Below are 17154 nucleotides of genomic sequence, written 5' to 3'. Positions count from 1 at the left end.
AAAAACTAAAAAAAGTGATGGATCACAAATGCTTGGAAGCTTGAAACTGAGAACTACATCCTTAATCAATAGTGATTTCACCTTCCATCCTATGTTCAGACTAATTTATAATTGCTGGGTTCATGAATGCTGTGTCAGAGACAATCAATTTTTAGAACAAGAATGAACAAATCTGATATGGAAAAAAACTTTACAGAGTTGGATGAACTATACAAAAAAAGTATTTAAAAAGTTAATTTTGGGGCCTTAATATGACACCTAACATTGGTATTTAAAGAGACAAACATCAAGCAAGCAATTGCCATATTTCTGGTCGGTGTTTACCATAACAGAACTAACGCACAGTGTTTGAGGTTTTCAGCAGTCATCAGGGGTGTGACAGTCACGTTTAAGGAAGGCCACATGGCCAAATGTCAATCTCTACTCCAAATAAAGCAACTATGAAATAATGCATTTATTATAATTGTGTGTTAAAATTTGATAATTTGATATACAATTATTTAAGTACAGGCAGAATTTTTTTTCCCCCTGAAACTGCTGATTTATTTTTGTGACTTGCATTACCCTAAACACTGCCTGTGGAAAAGTTCTCCACATTGAAGCAATCAGACAAATGCAGCCCAACATCCTATCCTCCTCTTCTTCAAGTGTGGCCCTGTCTATAGCTGAAATTATTGTTACTCTCTCTGCTTTACAACACCTGTGTCTCTGCACCCTTTCCTACAGAAAAAAACCTCTGGGACAGGTGTCTACTGGTTTTATTCAAGTCAGAACACACAAACTAGTAGATGAGAAAAAATCTGTCTGAAACTTGGCCTGCACCAGAACAGATTCTAGGGTGAAGAGACAAAGGTGACAGGAAAAGGCCATGATGTTACTAATGGAGAAAGTAAGAAAAGCAAACTAAAGGAGGAAGAAAAGAAGATGGAGAACTGCATCTTAGCCTCCTTCCCTGATTCATCTTAGAAGATAACCACTTTGACCTCTCCACTCAAAGGAGTCAGATGCAAAAAACGTCTTGAGTGTCCTGTCTAGTGAGGCTGAGCACAAATGACTCTTTTGTAGTTTCTTTATTTCAGATTTAATAATTTTATTAAGATAATGTTGAAGTAAAAAGAAAACGGTACAGAGTTTAAGCATAAAAGTTTCTGGTTATCAGGGAATAAGGTACAGATTATCAAGGGGTGCGAAATTCGGTTTAGGAATGGGTGGCGTAAGAAATGCATAATCTGCAATCTCCCTGATTGGGGGTAAAAGTTTAACGGGTTGTCAAGTTTCCTCCCCCACTCTGCACTCTAGGGTACAGATGTGGGGACCTGCATGAAAACCTCCTAAGCTTACTTTTACCAGCTTAGGTTAAAACTTCCCCAAGGTACAAATTAATTTTATCCTTTGCCCCTGGATTTCCACTGCCACCACCAAACTTTAACTGGGTTTACTGGGGAAACGTAGTTTGGACACGTCTTTACCCCCAAAATCATCCCAACCCTTGCACCCCACTTCCTGGGGAAGGTTTGGTAAAAATCCTCACCAATTTGCATAGGTGACCACAGACCCAAACCCTTGGATCTGAGAACAAGGAAAAAGCATTCAGTTTTCTTACAAGAAGACTTTTAATAGAAATAGAAGTAAACAGAGGTAAAGGAATCACCTCTGTAAAATCAGGATGGTAGATATCTTACAGGGTGATTAGATTCAAAACACAGAGAATCCCTCTAGGCAAAACCTTAAGTTACAAAAAAGACACACAGACAGAAATAGTCATTCTATTCAGCACAATTCCTTTCTCAGCCATTTAACGGAATCATAATCTAACACATACCTAGCTAGATTACTTACTAAAAGTTCTAAGACTCCATTCCTGGTCTATCCCCGGCAAAGACAGAATATAGACAGACACACAGACCCTTTGTTTCTCTCCCTCCTCCCAGCTTTTGAAAGTATCTTGTCTCCTCATTGGTCATTTTGGTCAGGTGCCAGCGAGGTTACCTTTAGCTTCTTAACCCTTTACAGGTGAGAGGATTTTTCCTCTGGCCAGGAGGGATTTTAAAGGGGTTTACCCTTCCCTTTATATTTATGACACGGGTCAAAGTACAGACATTGAGATATGGGGGTATGTTGTCCATATAATGGCTATGTTCAGGTGTGGAGTATAATGAGTGGATACGATGATGAAGATGGATCTACCCTCCTTTGGTGCGATTTAATGTTCAGCGAGTTTATGGTTCCAGTTCATATGGTCCAATGGAAAAAGTCTCTCAGTCCCTTTCCCATAGTTGATGCACGATGTCGTACTGGCTCACACCTCCTGGTACTGTCGGTGGCCGGTGATGTGTTCGATGTAGATGTCCCTGGACCATCGGATGGTGTCCGGGACCATGAGGCGCCCCATGAGCCATGCGTAGCGACAACCGATCCCACAGGTCGGTGTTGTCTCTCTCCACACAGAAAAACAAGGGACCAGATTCTGGCCCATGCAACAGCCCCTTTGCTCCGCTCTGTGGGGTCCTGAGAAGGCACAAAGCCAGCTCTACACCCCCCTTACCTGGCAATCCTATCTAGATAAAAACAACGTGCCAAGGACATGATCGTGGAGAGGGTGTGGCTGAAGCATAGTGGGACTCTAGATCAGTGGTTTTCAAACTTTTTTCTGGAGACCCAGTTGAAGAAAACTGTTGATGTCCACGACCCAATGGAGCTGGGGATGAGGGTTTGGGGTGTGGGAGGGGCTCAGGGCTGGGGTAGAGGATTGGAGTACGGGGGTGAGGGCTATGGGGTGGGGCCAGGAATGCGGGGTTTGGGCTGCAGGAGGAGGCTCTGGGTTTGGGGCTGGGAGGGGGGGAGCCTCAGGGCTGGGGTAGGGGATTGGGGAGCGGGGCTGGGGCATGGGCTTGCCTCGGACGGCTCCCAGTCAGCGGCACTGCCGGGGTGCTAAGGCAGGTTTCCTGTCCTGGCACGGCAGACTGCGCTGTGCCCTGGAAACGGACAGCAGCAGGTCAGGCTCCTAGGCGTAGGCTCGCAAACCACTCAGCATGGCTCTCACCTGCAGGCACTGCCCTCCCCCCCACAGCTCCCACTGGCCAGGGCTCGGGGTGGGGGCAGCGCGTGGAGCTCTGTGGCCCCCTCGCCTATGAGCCGGACCTGCTGCTGCCCGCTTCCAGGGCGCAGCGCTGTGTCAGAACAAGTAGGGAGTAACCTGCCTTAGCTGGGCAGCACTGCCGACAGGACTTTTAATAGCCCAGTCGTTGGTGCTGACCAGAGCTGCCTGACCCAGTGCCTGACAGTCCACAACCCACTACCGGGTCGTGACTCGCAGTTTGAAAACCACTGTTCTAGACAACCCCAGTCAATGTAAAATTACAGTAGCCTCATGGTCACTAACATGTTCAGGACCAAATCAGCACCCAATAGTCACAGGGAAAAGGAGAATGCCAACCCTTTGCCTCTGCACCCAGATGCGGCAAGTGGAGCTCTGACGCAGCATAGGACCCGCCTAAAACTTCTGATAGGACGAGCCATAACAAGGAACTTCAGATAACATGAAGGCTTCTTGGATGCAGGTACAGATCAATCTGGATATTGCAAACCTGAAGGTCTCGTTACTTTTCTGGACCTTCTTAAAGGACAAAAAGTGATCCTGTATTTCTACTGTTTTTACACAATACATAATTAATCTGTGGGACTCACTGCTACATGCCACCACTGAAGCCAAGATCTTAGTAGGATACTAAAAAGGATCAAACATATACATGGCTAACAAAACATCCAGCTGCATCACACAGACTAAACAAATTTCACATCTCAAAAGAATAAGACCTATGCTAAACTGACCTACGAAGAAAGGTTGAAAAAAAAATGAGCTTGTTTAATCTGGAGAAGAGAAGATCGAAGGGGTACATGAGAATGGTCTTCAAGTACGTAAAAGATTGTTATCAAGAGGAGGGTGATAAATTGTTCTCCTTATCCACTAAGGACAGGACAAGAACTAACAAGCTTAAATTGCAGCAAGCAAGATTTAGGTTAGACATTAGGAAAAGCTTCCTAACTGCAAGGGTAGTTAAGCACTGGAACAAATACCTAGCAAGATTATGGAATATCTGTCATTGGAGGTTTTTAAGAGCAGGTTAGACAAATACCTAGCAGGGACAGTCTACACAATACTTAGTCCTGCCTCGATACAAGGGGCTGGACTAGATGACCTACTGAGGTCCCTTCCAGTCTGACATTTCTTGGATTCTAATTTATGAGGCTTAAGAAAGAAGGAAATCCCACCATGAGCTGGTTATTCCATTAGGGGGTTTCCTGCACCTCCCTCTAAAGCATCCAGTACTCACCACTGCAAGAGACAGGACACCTGACTAATGGAATACACCCTAATCTAGCAAAGCAATTCTTACTTGCCCAAGACCTACCACTGATATCTCTTAAAGGTCCTGAATAATTCATGATTATTTTCCTTGATGAGGGATTGGAATCCAGGATCAGAACTAAGGAAAGGGATAACTTGACTCAGGCTTCCTCCTCCTACAGAGTGGGACATTCCCCTGAAGGGAAAACACAGAACTAAGAAAGACACTGATATGAGAGTAGCACTTGGGCTATGGCTCTTAAAGTATTATGCCCTTCACAACAGGTGCATATGGAGCCCACCGCGATGACTTTCTGCAGCGCAGTAAATACGAATACATTTTCTCTCCTTGGCACTTACTTTTTTGGGGTTTGCATCTACTGGGATTATTCCTGTCTAAAGAGAGGAAGCAGCATCACTTGGCATACATTTAAGCAGTGTGATTCTACTGCAAGTGCTGCACTGTGGGATTGCAGAAAAACGGAGTGAGAAACATCTGATAAGCTACTGGTTTATTTTCTACAGAGGATCAGCTGGGTAATGGCAACGGAAGAGACGATGAAATGGTAGAGAGGATGTGCCTCGATCACTAGGCTAAAGGATACCACAGACTGTCCCAGGGTTTTCAAGCCAAATTAGGGAGAAAAAGTTGCCCCAAAAATGAAAGCAGTTAAAAGGAACTAAACTTCCTGTCTATAGGGAGGGAGGGAGATTTCTGCCATGAAATTCTTCAGCTTGCAGCCACCGTCTACATATGGCTGGGGCCAGCTCCAATAATATAATCTGGATTACTGATCTCTGATATATTAACAATGTGCTTTTTTTATAATATAGGTTAGTTTTTAAATATAGATTAATATTCCATAGTATATTTTGTGAAAGTAATTAAGTCTCACTATTCTGCTATTAAATCTTTGCTGAGAATTTAGGACTTCTGTTGCTGTTTTGTATTAGCATCAGCAAATTTTTACAGTGCTCTCAAACAGTACAGCTATGAGTGATAATTAGAGGCCTAGTCTACCATCAACTAGTATTAATGAGAGCTACATATGAGCCTGGAGAGGGTAAAAGACTGCTTACTGTAGCACACTATTATATCAATTGTAGCAGACGTATACAATACATTTAATGAATTTATACACATAATACACCACTTTCCCAATTAACTACTCAGGGGAACACTTCCAAGCACAGGGCCACTTTCTGTAATTGCTGTCCAAAGTATTTTTAAATGTATATTTTTTTAAAAAAAGTTTAACAGTAAAGTTGTCTTAATAAAAAAAAATAAAACCTAAAGCCCTATTTAATTAATTTATATTTTGAAACCCCTGTAATTGCAGTCCTTGGTTTAATGGGAACTTGACAAATAGTGGCAAGTAAGGACAAAAACTAGGAAGTTAAGAATACTGAACTTTTGTTGTGCTGTACTTACCCAGAGCCACTGATTCTACTGCCTGTGGTAATTAGTTCAACAACAGTAATTTCAGCGGTGTGATCTTAAAAATGTGAAATGAGTTTGATTCACAACCTTGAGAAACATCAGCTCAGTGTTCTCAGCCTGGTCATTAAAATACATGGATTTCCATCAAAAAAGCAACACACAGAATTTAATGCAACTGCAAACTACTCTGATAGTCCTGGATTGAGCCAGAATGAAAAATGAAATATCCGATCTGTGAAAATGATGGTCCCTTCATGGCAGAATTTAGGTAACTGGCTGGACTTTTAGAGCCAGTTTAGACTGAGGTCATCAGCACTTTTCCTGGCCCATGAACAGAAAACTTTAGTTTCAATAAGACTTTCAGATACAATAAAAAGCCACAACATGAAATGAGGCAAAATGCTGATATGACAAGAAATTCATCCATGAGTTTAGTTTTACATAGAACGCTGTGAATGGTACCATTTTTGTGATTCAGAAATAAATCCTAGAACCATCAAGCTACATTGAAAAATGGGAAAAGCAACCAGAGCAAATAATCGCTAGTCACCATGCAAGATTACCGAATACACAAAACATTCATATTAATAGAAATCTGTTTCATAACCACAGTAATACAAATAAATAATAATGATATGAACAACAGTACAGGCAATATCTTACCTTCTTTCCCATCTACAGGTTTTGATACTTCCATATCAAAGTTCTCTTGCATTTGTTGGCCTCTGAAACAATTGAGATGTTCTTGTTCTATTAGATTACTTTCTTCTTCTTCTAATGGCTGCCATGTACCATCAATAAACCACTGCCCACGCATTACAGGGATTTTATCCGTTTCTAAAAAGCAAATAGGAGGGATTTAGTATTTAATATACCAGAAATTAGCACTAAATAAGTAAAAGAATTTTAATTTTGTTACGTTTTGATGACAATCTAACTTCGCTGTTGGAATCCTTAATGTGGTAACTGCTGTTGACTTATTACTAAAAAGTAACTTTTCCTTTGTGCCCAATTCAATATTTTTAAAATGGTCCAATTTACATACGGGCAAGAAGCTGATTTTTAGGGATTTCTTCAGTATGGAAGCCAGAGATTCTATTAAAACATAAAACTGCACTCTCACTAAGGGCCAAATTTTTAGTCTCACTCCAACCTCTAAATCTTCATGAAACTATTTGTATTTACAAAACGAATAGCTGGGCATTCAGCTTCCCAGTTTGCATACAAAACATCAGAGGCCTGTGCTGAAAGTTTGCACCAAAGCGTATCCTTATAGTCAGTAGTGGCTGTTGCCCAACATAAGTGGAGGATCTGCAGGTAGCAATCTGCAACCCCTTTCCATCTGCAAGCTAATACCTTCAAAGTGAAAAACGGGCACACTGTAGTCAGGGCGTGTCACCATGAAGTGTTTCAGTGGAGGATAAGGGAGTTGGTGGAGAAGTGGGAAGCAAAAAGTGCATCCTCTCCCCCTCTCAAAAATGAAGGACTGGGACACTTTTACATAAAGAGCCCAGTGGAAGAACACAGTTTTTATCCTTTTGTGACCATTTTGCTGTTCTTTCCTAGTCCCAAATCATTCACCTCAAATCACTCCTACCCCTTCATCACTCCTACACTCTCTCTGACACCTACATCTCCCGGCTCAGAACTTCCTCCTCCTACCTCACACCCATCAACATCAAGCTCCAACACTACGTTGGAGAACGCATCTTCTTCCCCCAACACACAGGAACAAAACCAGGAACAAAAGCTGAAAAGAGCATAGTCTGCTTCTGCATGGCTGAACTGATGTAGTGCCACAAAAGCCTATAATCCTGAACTGTGCCTCTTCCTTTGGTGCTTTCTGTCTAATGTACTGCTGAGCCAGAAGTCCTTGGTGGAAGTCAGTTGTTCTGCAGTCTTTGGGTTCGAGCAGACCAAGACTCACCAGAAGTCCCTCAGAGGAACCAGGTGAGCCACTGTTTTCTTACGAAGGTAGGCTCCAAAGAGGGGAGCTAGGAAAACAACTGGGGCATGCATAGCGTGTGTATTTACAGCTAAACAAATTCAGACATGTTCTATATGTATGGGAGCTAAGAACTCTCGACGATGACAAGGAGAAGTTCTTCAGAAAGAGACTAACAAAGAACTTGGTTTCATGACTGAAAAGAGCCAGGCCACCCTGGAAAGAGAGAGATTTTTTGGGAGAATGGAGAAAGCAGCTCTCCTCTGAAAAGAAACAAATGGAGGCAGACAAGGACTATAAGGTTATCACCACTAAGTTTTCCTCTTTATCATTAGGAATTCTAACCAACTGTAGTAAGGTTCTCTGCAGAACTTGCCTACATGAGAATAAGGCAGATGTTGTTCTGTATTTTAGTCCTTGTTTTTACCAGTATTTTCTCCTTTTTGTTTACAAGACACCCCTGAGGGTTTTTTTTTTTTTTTGAGCTTTCCATCTAACAATACACATACTGCATAGAGGTATAATCCTCACAGATTCATGGGAGAACCAAGAGGGCTAAATCTCTCAAGCATTCTAATACAATCGCTATATAGTGCATACTGTTTGCATTACATTGGAAAAACTATTTGAAAAGAGGTTCACAAGAGCGAGAAGCTGCTTCCAGAGATTCCTGAATGGCAACCACCTTCCTGTCTCCCTGTAGCAGGAAGCTGGGACATAACGGGAGGGGAAAAGAAAGGAAGAAATGCAGCTACAGCCACTTTGGGAGCAGAGCTTCCACTGGTTCTGGAGCAACTAGGTATAGCTGGGGGTGGATGGGTGGTGATCCTGGGGTGTTGAGGCAATCAGGGTACTGGGGTGGCCTGCAGGGTCAGGAGTGTGCGGTGGATAGCTTGGCACAGCTGGGAGGTGGGGAGAGCAGAAGGCCTGCAGCAGCTGGAGGATTAGTGATGGGAGCTTGTTGCAGGTGGCCTGGGAGGAGCCTAGGGCTACAATTAGCCTCCTTCGCTTGGTGCTGCCAGCTGCTGAAGAAGCAACAAGAGAGATCTCCTATGCTGCCTGCAAAGTATGCATCACAGAGTCCACTAGTGGCTAGGGGAACTGCAGGCAGCCCCTGTAAGGCAGCAGCAACACTTTAAGTCCCAATTCCTCACCACAGACAGCTTCCCAAAACTCAGGCTCCAAACAATGCAGGCCGCTCTCACCCCCAAGTTCCCCTAGATGCTAGATATTTTCCCCCAGTCCCAGCACATCCTAGCTAAACCCGTTCCAGGGCTCCCCAAAGACTCCCCAACTTCTGATGTTCCCAAATTCTGCTTCCCTTCTCACCAGAGCTCAACTCTCTCTGCTGCCCACTCTGCCTCCCTGTGTCACCAGTTACGTATAGAGCACAGCTTGTGAGCCAAGGCAGGCATATCATTCAGAAAACAAAAGCAGCAGACAACTCAAAAAGATTTCATCAAACTTATGGTTGCACAGCTCAGAACAGTTATTCTGTATAAGGATCAACAGTTGTCTATGTCCAAGATAGAGAAAGCGAGAGAGGGGGAGGAGTGAGTGAGCGAGCAAGCGTGTGTGTGTGTGTGTGTGAAAGAGAGAGGTTTGGGATTTGTGAGGAATCTGGTTAACTACAGGAATATAAAAATGTGAGGAAAACAGCAAAATTTCAAAAAGGGTCTACTTCTAAATGTCTGCTCTGCAAAAGATAGTAAATATTTCATTTGACATAGAAATTCAGTTGTCCTATAAAAAGTTATTGTGCCAACTCTGGAGTCTAAATTCAGTCATTAAAGTGTGAAATAAAGACATTTTTGGTCCTGTTTAAATACAAACTTTAACTATGGAGTCACCAACCACCACCTCCATAATACAAGACTAGGGTGGGGAGCAAAAAGTGAATTTCAGCTAGTGGTGTCTCATGAAGCACTTATTCATTTTAAACTGTGCTGTATTACCCTATATTTTACACCTGTCAGATATGTGTTTCATGATGGAATTAATTTGTACACACCCAGTAAAGCTACTCTTTGCAACAAAGGAATGTGTGTGGTAAAACTGAATTCACATGATGGTGTGGGTGTTCATGAGGGAATACATTGTTAATGGAAGCCAAGATGCAACTATTCCATGCATAAATCTTTACAAGAAATTCTTCAGTTCTTCATTAAGTACTCTGATCAGATTACACTCCTTCCACAGCTTCTTTAAAGCTGTCATCAGAACAAGTGACTCCAAATTTTACATTACAGATTAAATGACGACAAACATCTGCTTTCAATTTTTAAGGACCCCAAACTTTTCAACTGTAATTTTCCTGCCCACAAATCTTCAAAACCTAAATTTTAAAATAAAAAGTTTAATTTTAACATTTTCAATTCACCCCCCACCCCCGACAGAATTTCTCTCGGTGGTGCTTTGCTGCTGCAGGCTGTAACATTCAATCGCAGTACCCAGGCTATTGACAGGGACAGTCTCCCCCTCACAGACAATCTTAGTCAAGAGGTGAGACTAGTTTTGAACAGCCAAAATTTGATTTTAAAAAGTTGTTAAGGTGGCATAATTTTGAAGGAATCCAACCTTATTTCAGGTTCCATGTATGGAAAGGGCATGAACACATGTGAGAGTGTAACATTAAGTACAGACCCAAAGATGCTTTTTTGGTAGAGTAGGATTGTTGACCATGATTAGAGTAATTGCATTCTGCCTCCCTAAAGTCCCAACCAAGTTTCAAATGGAAGCAGTATTCTTCCTTTCTTCCTCTAAACTGCCGTGCAAGACAGCTGTACCCAGACTACCCGAAGCTGTAATCTTTTCAGATTTCACAAGGTAAAACAAGGTCAGTACTTCAGTGAGAGACCTGGAAGGAAAATCGAGATGGTACAGGAAATCAGTCAGTAAGTGGCAGTTTTCCTTCCATGTATGTAATGACTTTATCCTACCACTGTCTTAGGGAACACTAACTTTCAGATGAGAAACAACCAACCTTGTGACCATTTAGGATCACTGAATATTCCATGGGACTTCTCACAAGAGTGGGAATGTTTGGTAAAGCTGATATGAACAGTTTTTCATTAACATTTGTGTTTAATTTTCTTCACCGATACTACAGTAATGGGTGTATTAAAAAGGTTTAGAAATGGACTTTAGTCCTGGTCAAATTCTAGTATGGATTATGATGTTCTACTGACCTAAAATCTCCCTGCATTTTCAGTTGTACACCATAGTCTTCATTTCCTGCCTTTAAACTAGAGTGTAATAAATGCTGGATATTGCTAATCAGTTGTCATGTTCTGCTCACAAAGAGACTGCACTTCAGTAGCGAGTGGAGCAACTATATATCAGGGTTAAGCAATTATACTGGGTCAATTAGAGGACCAAAGGAGGTAAGGCTGGGAAAATATTACACGACTTTTTTTTTTTGGGCAGGCTCGAATGGTCTGGGGGGGGGGGGTGGGGGAGGCGCGCTGGGACTATGTCTTAGAGCTATGCCCCTGGCTTTGAATGCCAGAGTTCCTGGATTCAAATCCGAGGGATGCTTTGGCAGCTGGGATACATCTAATTCTCCTTTAATTGTGGTTTGTGTTATGCAGTAGATCAGATTAGATGATCAAAATGTACCTGTCTTGCCTCAAAAAAAAAAATCTATGAAAAGTCTACAAATCAGTTGGTAAATTGCACTTAAAAATTAGGATAGGCACAAAAAATTAAATGCAAGAAGTTATTACAGTTTCTACCAATGTATGGTGAAATCCCCAAACTTCCATTTCAGCCTCATAATTGTTTCAAGTGAATTCTTCATCTTAAACTTTTGTGAATGTTTAAGCAAAATCAATACAGCCATTTTGATGTATTTAAGTGTGAAAGACACATACTTTCCCCTGATGTTTCAACTGAAATTTTTGCCAAAGCATAAATAAAGCCCAGCAGACACCTAAAAACCACACTTCAAACAAAGTATACTTCATAGTCCTCACTACAGAACACTGCTGTTTTAAGAAAAATCAGTTCTTTCAACAGCCTAACCTGTGCACTCTATAGAACGTATTTGATGCGCCTCCTCCTAACTCCCTAAATTAAAGATGTGCTGTGATATTTGTTCCTTCTTTTCCCTCACACCTTTTAAAAAAAAGGATGGGGGTGTGTGGGGAAATTAATGGTATTTTAATGCCAATTTTTGAATTTAAGGTTGAGAAATCAAGCACTTAAAACCTAGAAAATTCTAAAAATTAAGGATGTGATTTTTAAAAGCACGTAAGTAACTTAGAAGAAAAGCCCAATTGTGCTCCTCAGTCACTTAGACACTTTTGAAAATTCCAACCTACAATTTCTATTATATTATCTGGATACACGTTGCATGTTCTGTACCTACATTTTGGCTCTGATTTCCTTGGAAAATTAAAGCCTTAACATGTTATTTAGGATCTAGCTTACACTATAAAAATGAGCTAATTTTGTGGCAGAAATCTTCATTTCTGGAACTTCTTGACTTTGATGTGTTTATTTCTCAGTCTTACACTGAATCAATGCTCTTTTTCTTTCACATTTAATGTTTTACTCCTTTGCTTGCCACTGGTGAAGTTTTACTAATTTTGTTGCTTTGCTTTACTTTGTGTCCACAAAAATTTGATTCATAGGGAGGTATTTCCCTTGACTGCTCCAATTTTTTACATATATAATCTATAGTTTGCAATGACTCAGGTGTGAAGATATCAATATGTTTGGCTGGTTATTCATTTGGACGGTGTGTATATATATATGATCTTTAAAAATAAATTTCAATGCCAGAGATGACAAGTGGAAGAAAAAGGTGACAAACCAGAAAGTATTTTGTTCTAACTATTCACATAAATTTTACTAGTCTTAGAAAAAAGCAGTTTAAGCATGAGAAATTAAACTGCACAAAAAATTACTCGATTTCATTCTTTCATAGATAGCAGACTTTTTTCTTGAAGGAGTTGTAAGAATGCTCTCACTGCAGGGAGTATGTTCATTTTAATGTAACAGTAAGACCTCTATTTGATATATAGTTTTAAAATCATTATGCAAAGATCAATTTTTAAATCATACAGTCATAAACCAAAACCGAAGAGATGTGGCTGACTATTTAGGCAGGCATTCCTAGCAATCAGGACTGAATACACCCGACACCATAGAATTTAAAACAATAAAAAGCAAAATAAAGCTATGAAACATCAAATTAGTGGTAGAATGATGATCAATAGTTATTAGGAATAAAGGACTGTGGATACCACTCTGAATGGCTCATAAGTCCTTTTGAAGCGGGGGCGCGCGCGCGCATGTGTGTGTGTGTAGGAACTGAATACTGCATCCAGTTAAAACTCGACAAGTTCTGTCAAAACAGCAATTCCTCTTCACTTCTCTCTTTCGCGCTGCTACCTGCACCTTGTGATCTGCACACTACAATCACACTGATTAAAATACTATCAAATTTTTAAATATTGACAGATACACATTGACTCAGAAAGTGAGGTTCAAATAATTCCTCACTCATTCCACTTGAATCAGAGCTGTAAATTGCTGCACTAAAATGTACAGAGACAAATTATTAAAAAATTATGCTTGAACAAAAAGCAACGAGGAAACCTGTGTAAAGCATATCAATAAAAGCTACTATTCAATATGGTTTCAGAGTAGCAGCCGTGTTAGTCTGTATTCGCAAAAAGAAAAGGGGGACTTGTGGCACCTTAGAGACTAATCAATTTATTTGAGCATTAGCTTTCGTGAGCTACAGCGCAGGCTCCAGCCCGAGTGGCAACTTGAAAGCACTGTCTACACAGCTATTTTTAGCGTGGTAGTGGGAGCCCAAGTCTGTTGGCCTAGGCTGGCAGTCTCACTGCCGTGGGCTGTGTAGACATACTGTTAGAGCCCCCGGCACTCATCACTTGAAAAATTCCCACTTGCTACTTGTAAATGGTGTTTTTTCAAGCCCTGCTAGCAAAAGTTATTCAGCTTCTTTCTTCAAAGTGATCTCGATAATCACAAATAAGTAAACTGTGACAAGATAGCAGATGTTTGTATGGTGGGTCCTGCTGTTTTCTTGGGGGGGAGCTAAGACGCCACCCTTTGCCCCTGGGCGCTGAAGGCCTTGCTAGTGGCCCGGGAAGGTAGCAGAGGAGGGAAGCAGGGGAGTGATCTGGGTTTGCTCCTTTCTCTGAGTCCCAGCCCCTCTCAACCCCTGCGGGTTTCTTACCCTCTTCCCCCTTGGGTGGGGTTACCCTCAGTCCTTAGACACTGGGGCAGGGCAGGGTCTCCCCTACTTTGGTTCTCTGGTCTTTCAGCTCTCATAACACACCTCCAAGCTCCAGTCCTCTCTCCTTCCTGAAGCAGGCGGTTTTATTAGGCTCCTGACTGGGCCTTAATTGACTACAGGTGCTCCAATTAACCTGTAACAACCTTCCCTAGTCTTCAGGGAACCACACCTTAATTAGCCTAGGGCTTATATATTTCCCCTCGACCACTCTACCACTGCTCCCTGGCCCTCCTGTATCACAAAACATAAAAAACTAAAAATCAATTTGAACCACTGGAAAGTACATGTGCTGTAGCCCTTTATCCTTCCATCTCCTTCCTGAAGTCTGTTACCCTCTTTCATAGTATCGTGTCTAAAATTATGTCTTCTGCACACTAAAAAAAGTGTGATCTGTAAAATTCACCTTCAGTGCAGTTTCACTGGTGGTAGCAAGAGTGTGATTATTGTAAGTTATAAGGGACAGAATTTAGGTGTTTTTTGCCACTGTGTTAACCCGAGTCCCCAAAACACTACAGCTTTAACTATGACTGCCACTAGAGATGCTACACTACTTGGTAACAGTAACTGCTGGTAACTGCTGGCCCTATTCTTGTTTAGTGTGTTAATTTTTTAGGATAGGGAACTTGCCATTCTATTTGTTCTACTTCTCCAACAAACCTAGCCAAGAGTGCACCTTCTTCAAGGGAGAACTCAGAGGATAGGAAGTTTTATTATAAGAATAGCTGATTACAAAAAAACAGAGTAAACCATCCAAGACAGACAGTGACAACTTTTTTTCTACATAATGTTTGAAAGGAAAGGTCTGTGCAACGAAAGCCAACCACTTGGAGTAAGTTCAATACTTGATATCATCTGGGCAACATCTTGGATTCCTTTTACAACTTAGTACTGTACAGATTTCTACCTATTCATCAAAAAAATGATTTCAGAATGCAGTAGGTTACTACTATGAAAATGAATGGAAGCATGTTTAATCCCATTACATTGACCTTTCTATGTTTTAATGGAAAGGTGCGCAAACTGCTCTGATCTATTGTGAGGAACAACATAACCTTAAGAAGGAGACTTAAGGGTAAAATTCTAGCCCCACTGAAGTCAATGGCAATCTCTCATTGACTTAACATGGTCAGGATTTCATCCAGCGACCCAACTCAGGGGAGTAATTTCATTTATAAAGTGGTGAGGAAACTTCCCCTGCTCTACTCCCAAACAAATATTTCCAAACTATTTATTGAGGGATTTGCAAAAATTATAGGGGCGGGGATATTCTTGGTGGCTAAAAACATTAAATGCAATCTGCTAAACAGGGTGGATAAAAAAAATCAATATATTTTTTTTTAAATCTGATTTTTTTATTTAAATTAGATTTTTTTTGATAAATTGCTTTTTGAGGAAAAAACCTATCTAAAGATTGTTTTAATTAAGTTATCTTTGAGCTATAATGTATCTCACCATGGAATAGGGATTATAAATTCTAATTCTATAGTATGAAACAATATATTCATGTAATATTTAAGAAAAGTTTTGTAAAGGAGTTCCAACAGTTCATGGATTAGGGACCCAATCTGATGGGGTTCCAGTATAGATTATTTACATTAATCTTTCTATCTACCCAATGGGACTCAGTGCTCAGTCTAGAAGATACCATCAGAGATGCTTAGTTTTGCAGTTCTCAGAGTGTGGATTTGTGTCTCCAGAGACAACATGCTTGTTAACAGCAAAAATGTAAGACAGACAGACAGGTGAGAAATAACAGACCTCAACCCTATTGTCCCTCTTCAAAATTTGTGTACACGGAGTCAATCCCTTACTGCTCTCTAAAAGTGCAAAGTTTCAAAAAGTTCAGTGAATAGAAGATGGTTGCAGGCGGAATAGATCTGGACAAGGAGAAGAAGTTTGGAGATAAATGTGAGAAGGGAGGGACAGGCAGAAGAAACAAATGTGAAACTGTTTGAGCAGCATATTCGAGAAGTCTTGAGGTCTTTCTGAGTGTAGCCTTCATTGATTTGAGATCTACCATACCATACCATTCTCTCCCTAGAAGGGATAGCCTATAATGGCAGCAGGCTGTAAGAGAGACTCAGTTTGGGAATAAGAACCATTCAAGAAATATATGTCTGCTGACGATGTTTTAAAGAAAGTCACACCAGTGAACTGGTAGAAGTCACTTAAGCACTTGGATAGAGACTGTTGAAGTGAATCTCACTTTTAACAGCAGTAGCTTCTTCTGCCGATGTAGAAAGAATATTTTCTTCCTTTGGACCAATTCATTCCAAATTGAGAAATCATTTGGGACCTGAAAAAGCAGGAAAGCTTTTTGTTTTTCTTTTCCAGATTATGAACAAACAGGAAAATGAAGGTGAAGACGACTGCTTCAGTTAGCTGCAGAAGACAATATTATAAGTTTCTCATGTTGACCTGGCTGACATAGTGGATTTAATTTTTGTTTTTTTAAATATTTCATTTAACTATTTTAGTTAAAAACAATGTAAACAAAAACAAACCTGATTTTAAAAAACTTCAGTGTTTAACTAAATTCAAAAATTCATATGCTTGTTTTGTTAAATTATTATATGTTTGTTGAAGAAAAAAATCCAGCATACATAACGTTGTTTTAGTTAAATAAAACAATTTCAATGTCTGTCTGGGGATGTTCTCCTCCTAATACAGCCTGACAAGAAAATCCTCTGAATATTAATGATTAACCTGAAATGGAGATAATCATTGGGAGGTGAACTTCATAAATATCTGCTTCAATTACCTTTGGTAAATGAAATAACCAAACCATCATTCATTTTGAGATATAGCTGTAAAACTAATCTGAAAAGTTTTCAAAATAAATCATTTTAAAAATGTATAGTGTGCACCTTCTAAAAATGAAACCTACATCTATCTCTGAGTTGTGAAGAATATGTATTAAGGTTCTAACAACCAACAAAAATGCACTTTTATGTAGAAATCTATTACTACATCGAGTCTTCCTGACTAGTGATTTAAATCATGATTGAAATCAATTTGATTTAAATCAAATCCACCCTGCTGCTAAACAAAGAGATTCTCTTCTCTTTCCAGATTTAGGCCCTGATCCCACAAACAGTTACACATACAAGTGTAAAGAAAAAGGAGTACTTGTGGCACCTTAGAGACTA

General features: G+C 40.5%; 1 protein-coding gene across 2 annotated transcripts in view; it reads right to left on the bottom strand.

The window, feature by feature from the left end:
- DDHD1 (DDHD domain containing 1) overlaps window positions 1-17154 on the bottom strand; it is a 117977-nt gene that overhangs the window by 89782 nt on the left and 11041 nt on the right. For both annotated transcript variants that reach the window (XM_048853328.2, XM_048853329.2), the window contains exon 2: window positions 6453-6626. In XM_048853328.2, coding sequence (XP_048709285.2) covers window positions 6453-6626 — 174 coding nt within the window. The remainder of the gene's footprint in view (window positions 1-6452; window positions 6627-17154) is intronic.

Source organism: Caretta caretta, chromosome 6 (genome assembly GCF_965140235.1).
Source record: "Caretta caretta isolate rCarCar2 chromosome 6, rCarCar1.hap1, whole genome shotgun sequence".
Lineage (NCBI taxonomy): Eukaryota > Metazoa > Chordata > Testudines > Cheloniidae > Caretta > Caretta caretta.
The sequence above is the reverse complement of the archived record's forward strand: the minus strand, read 5'-3'. Positions and strand labels throughout refer to the sequence as shown.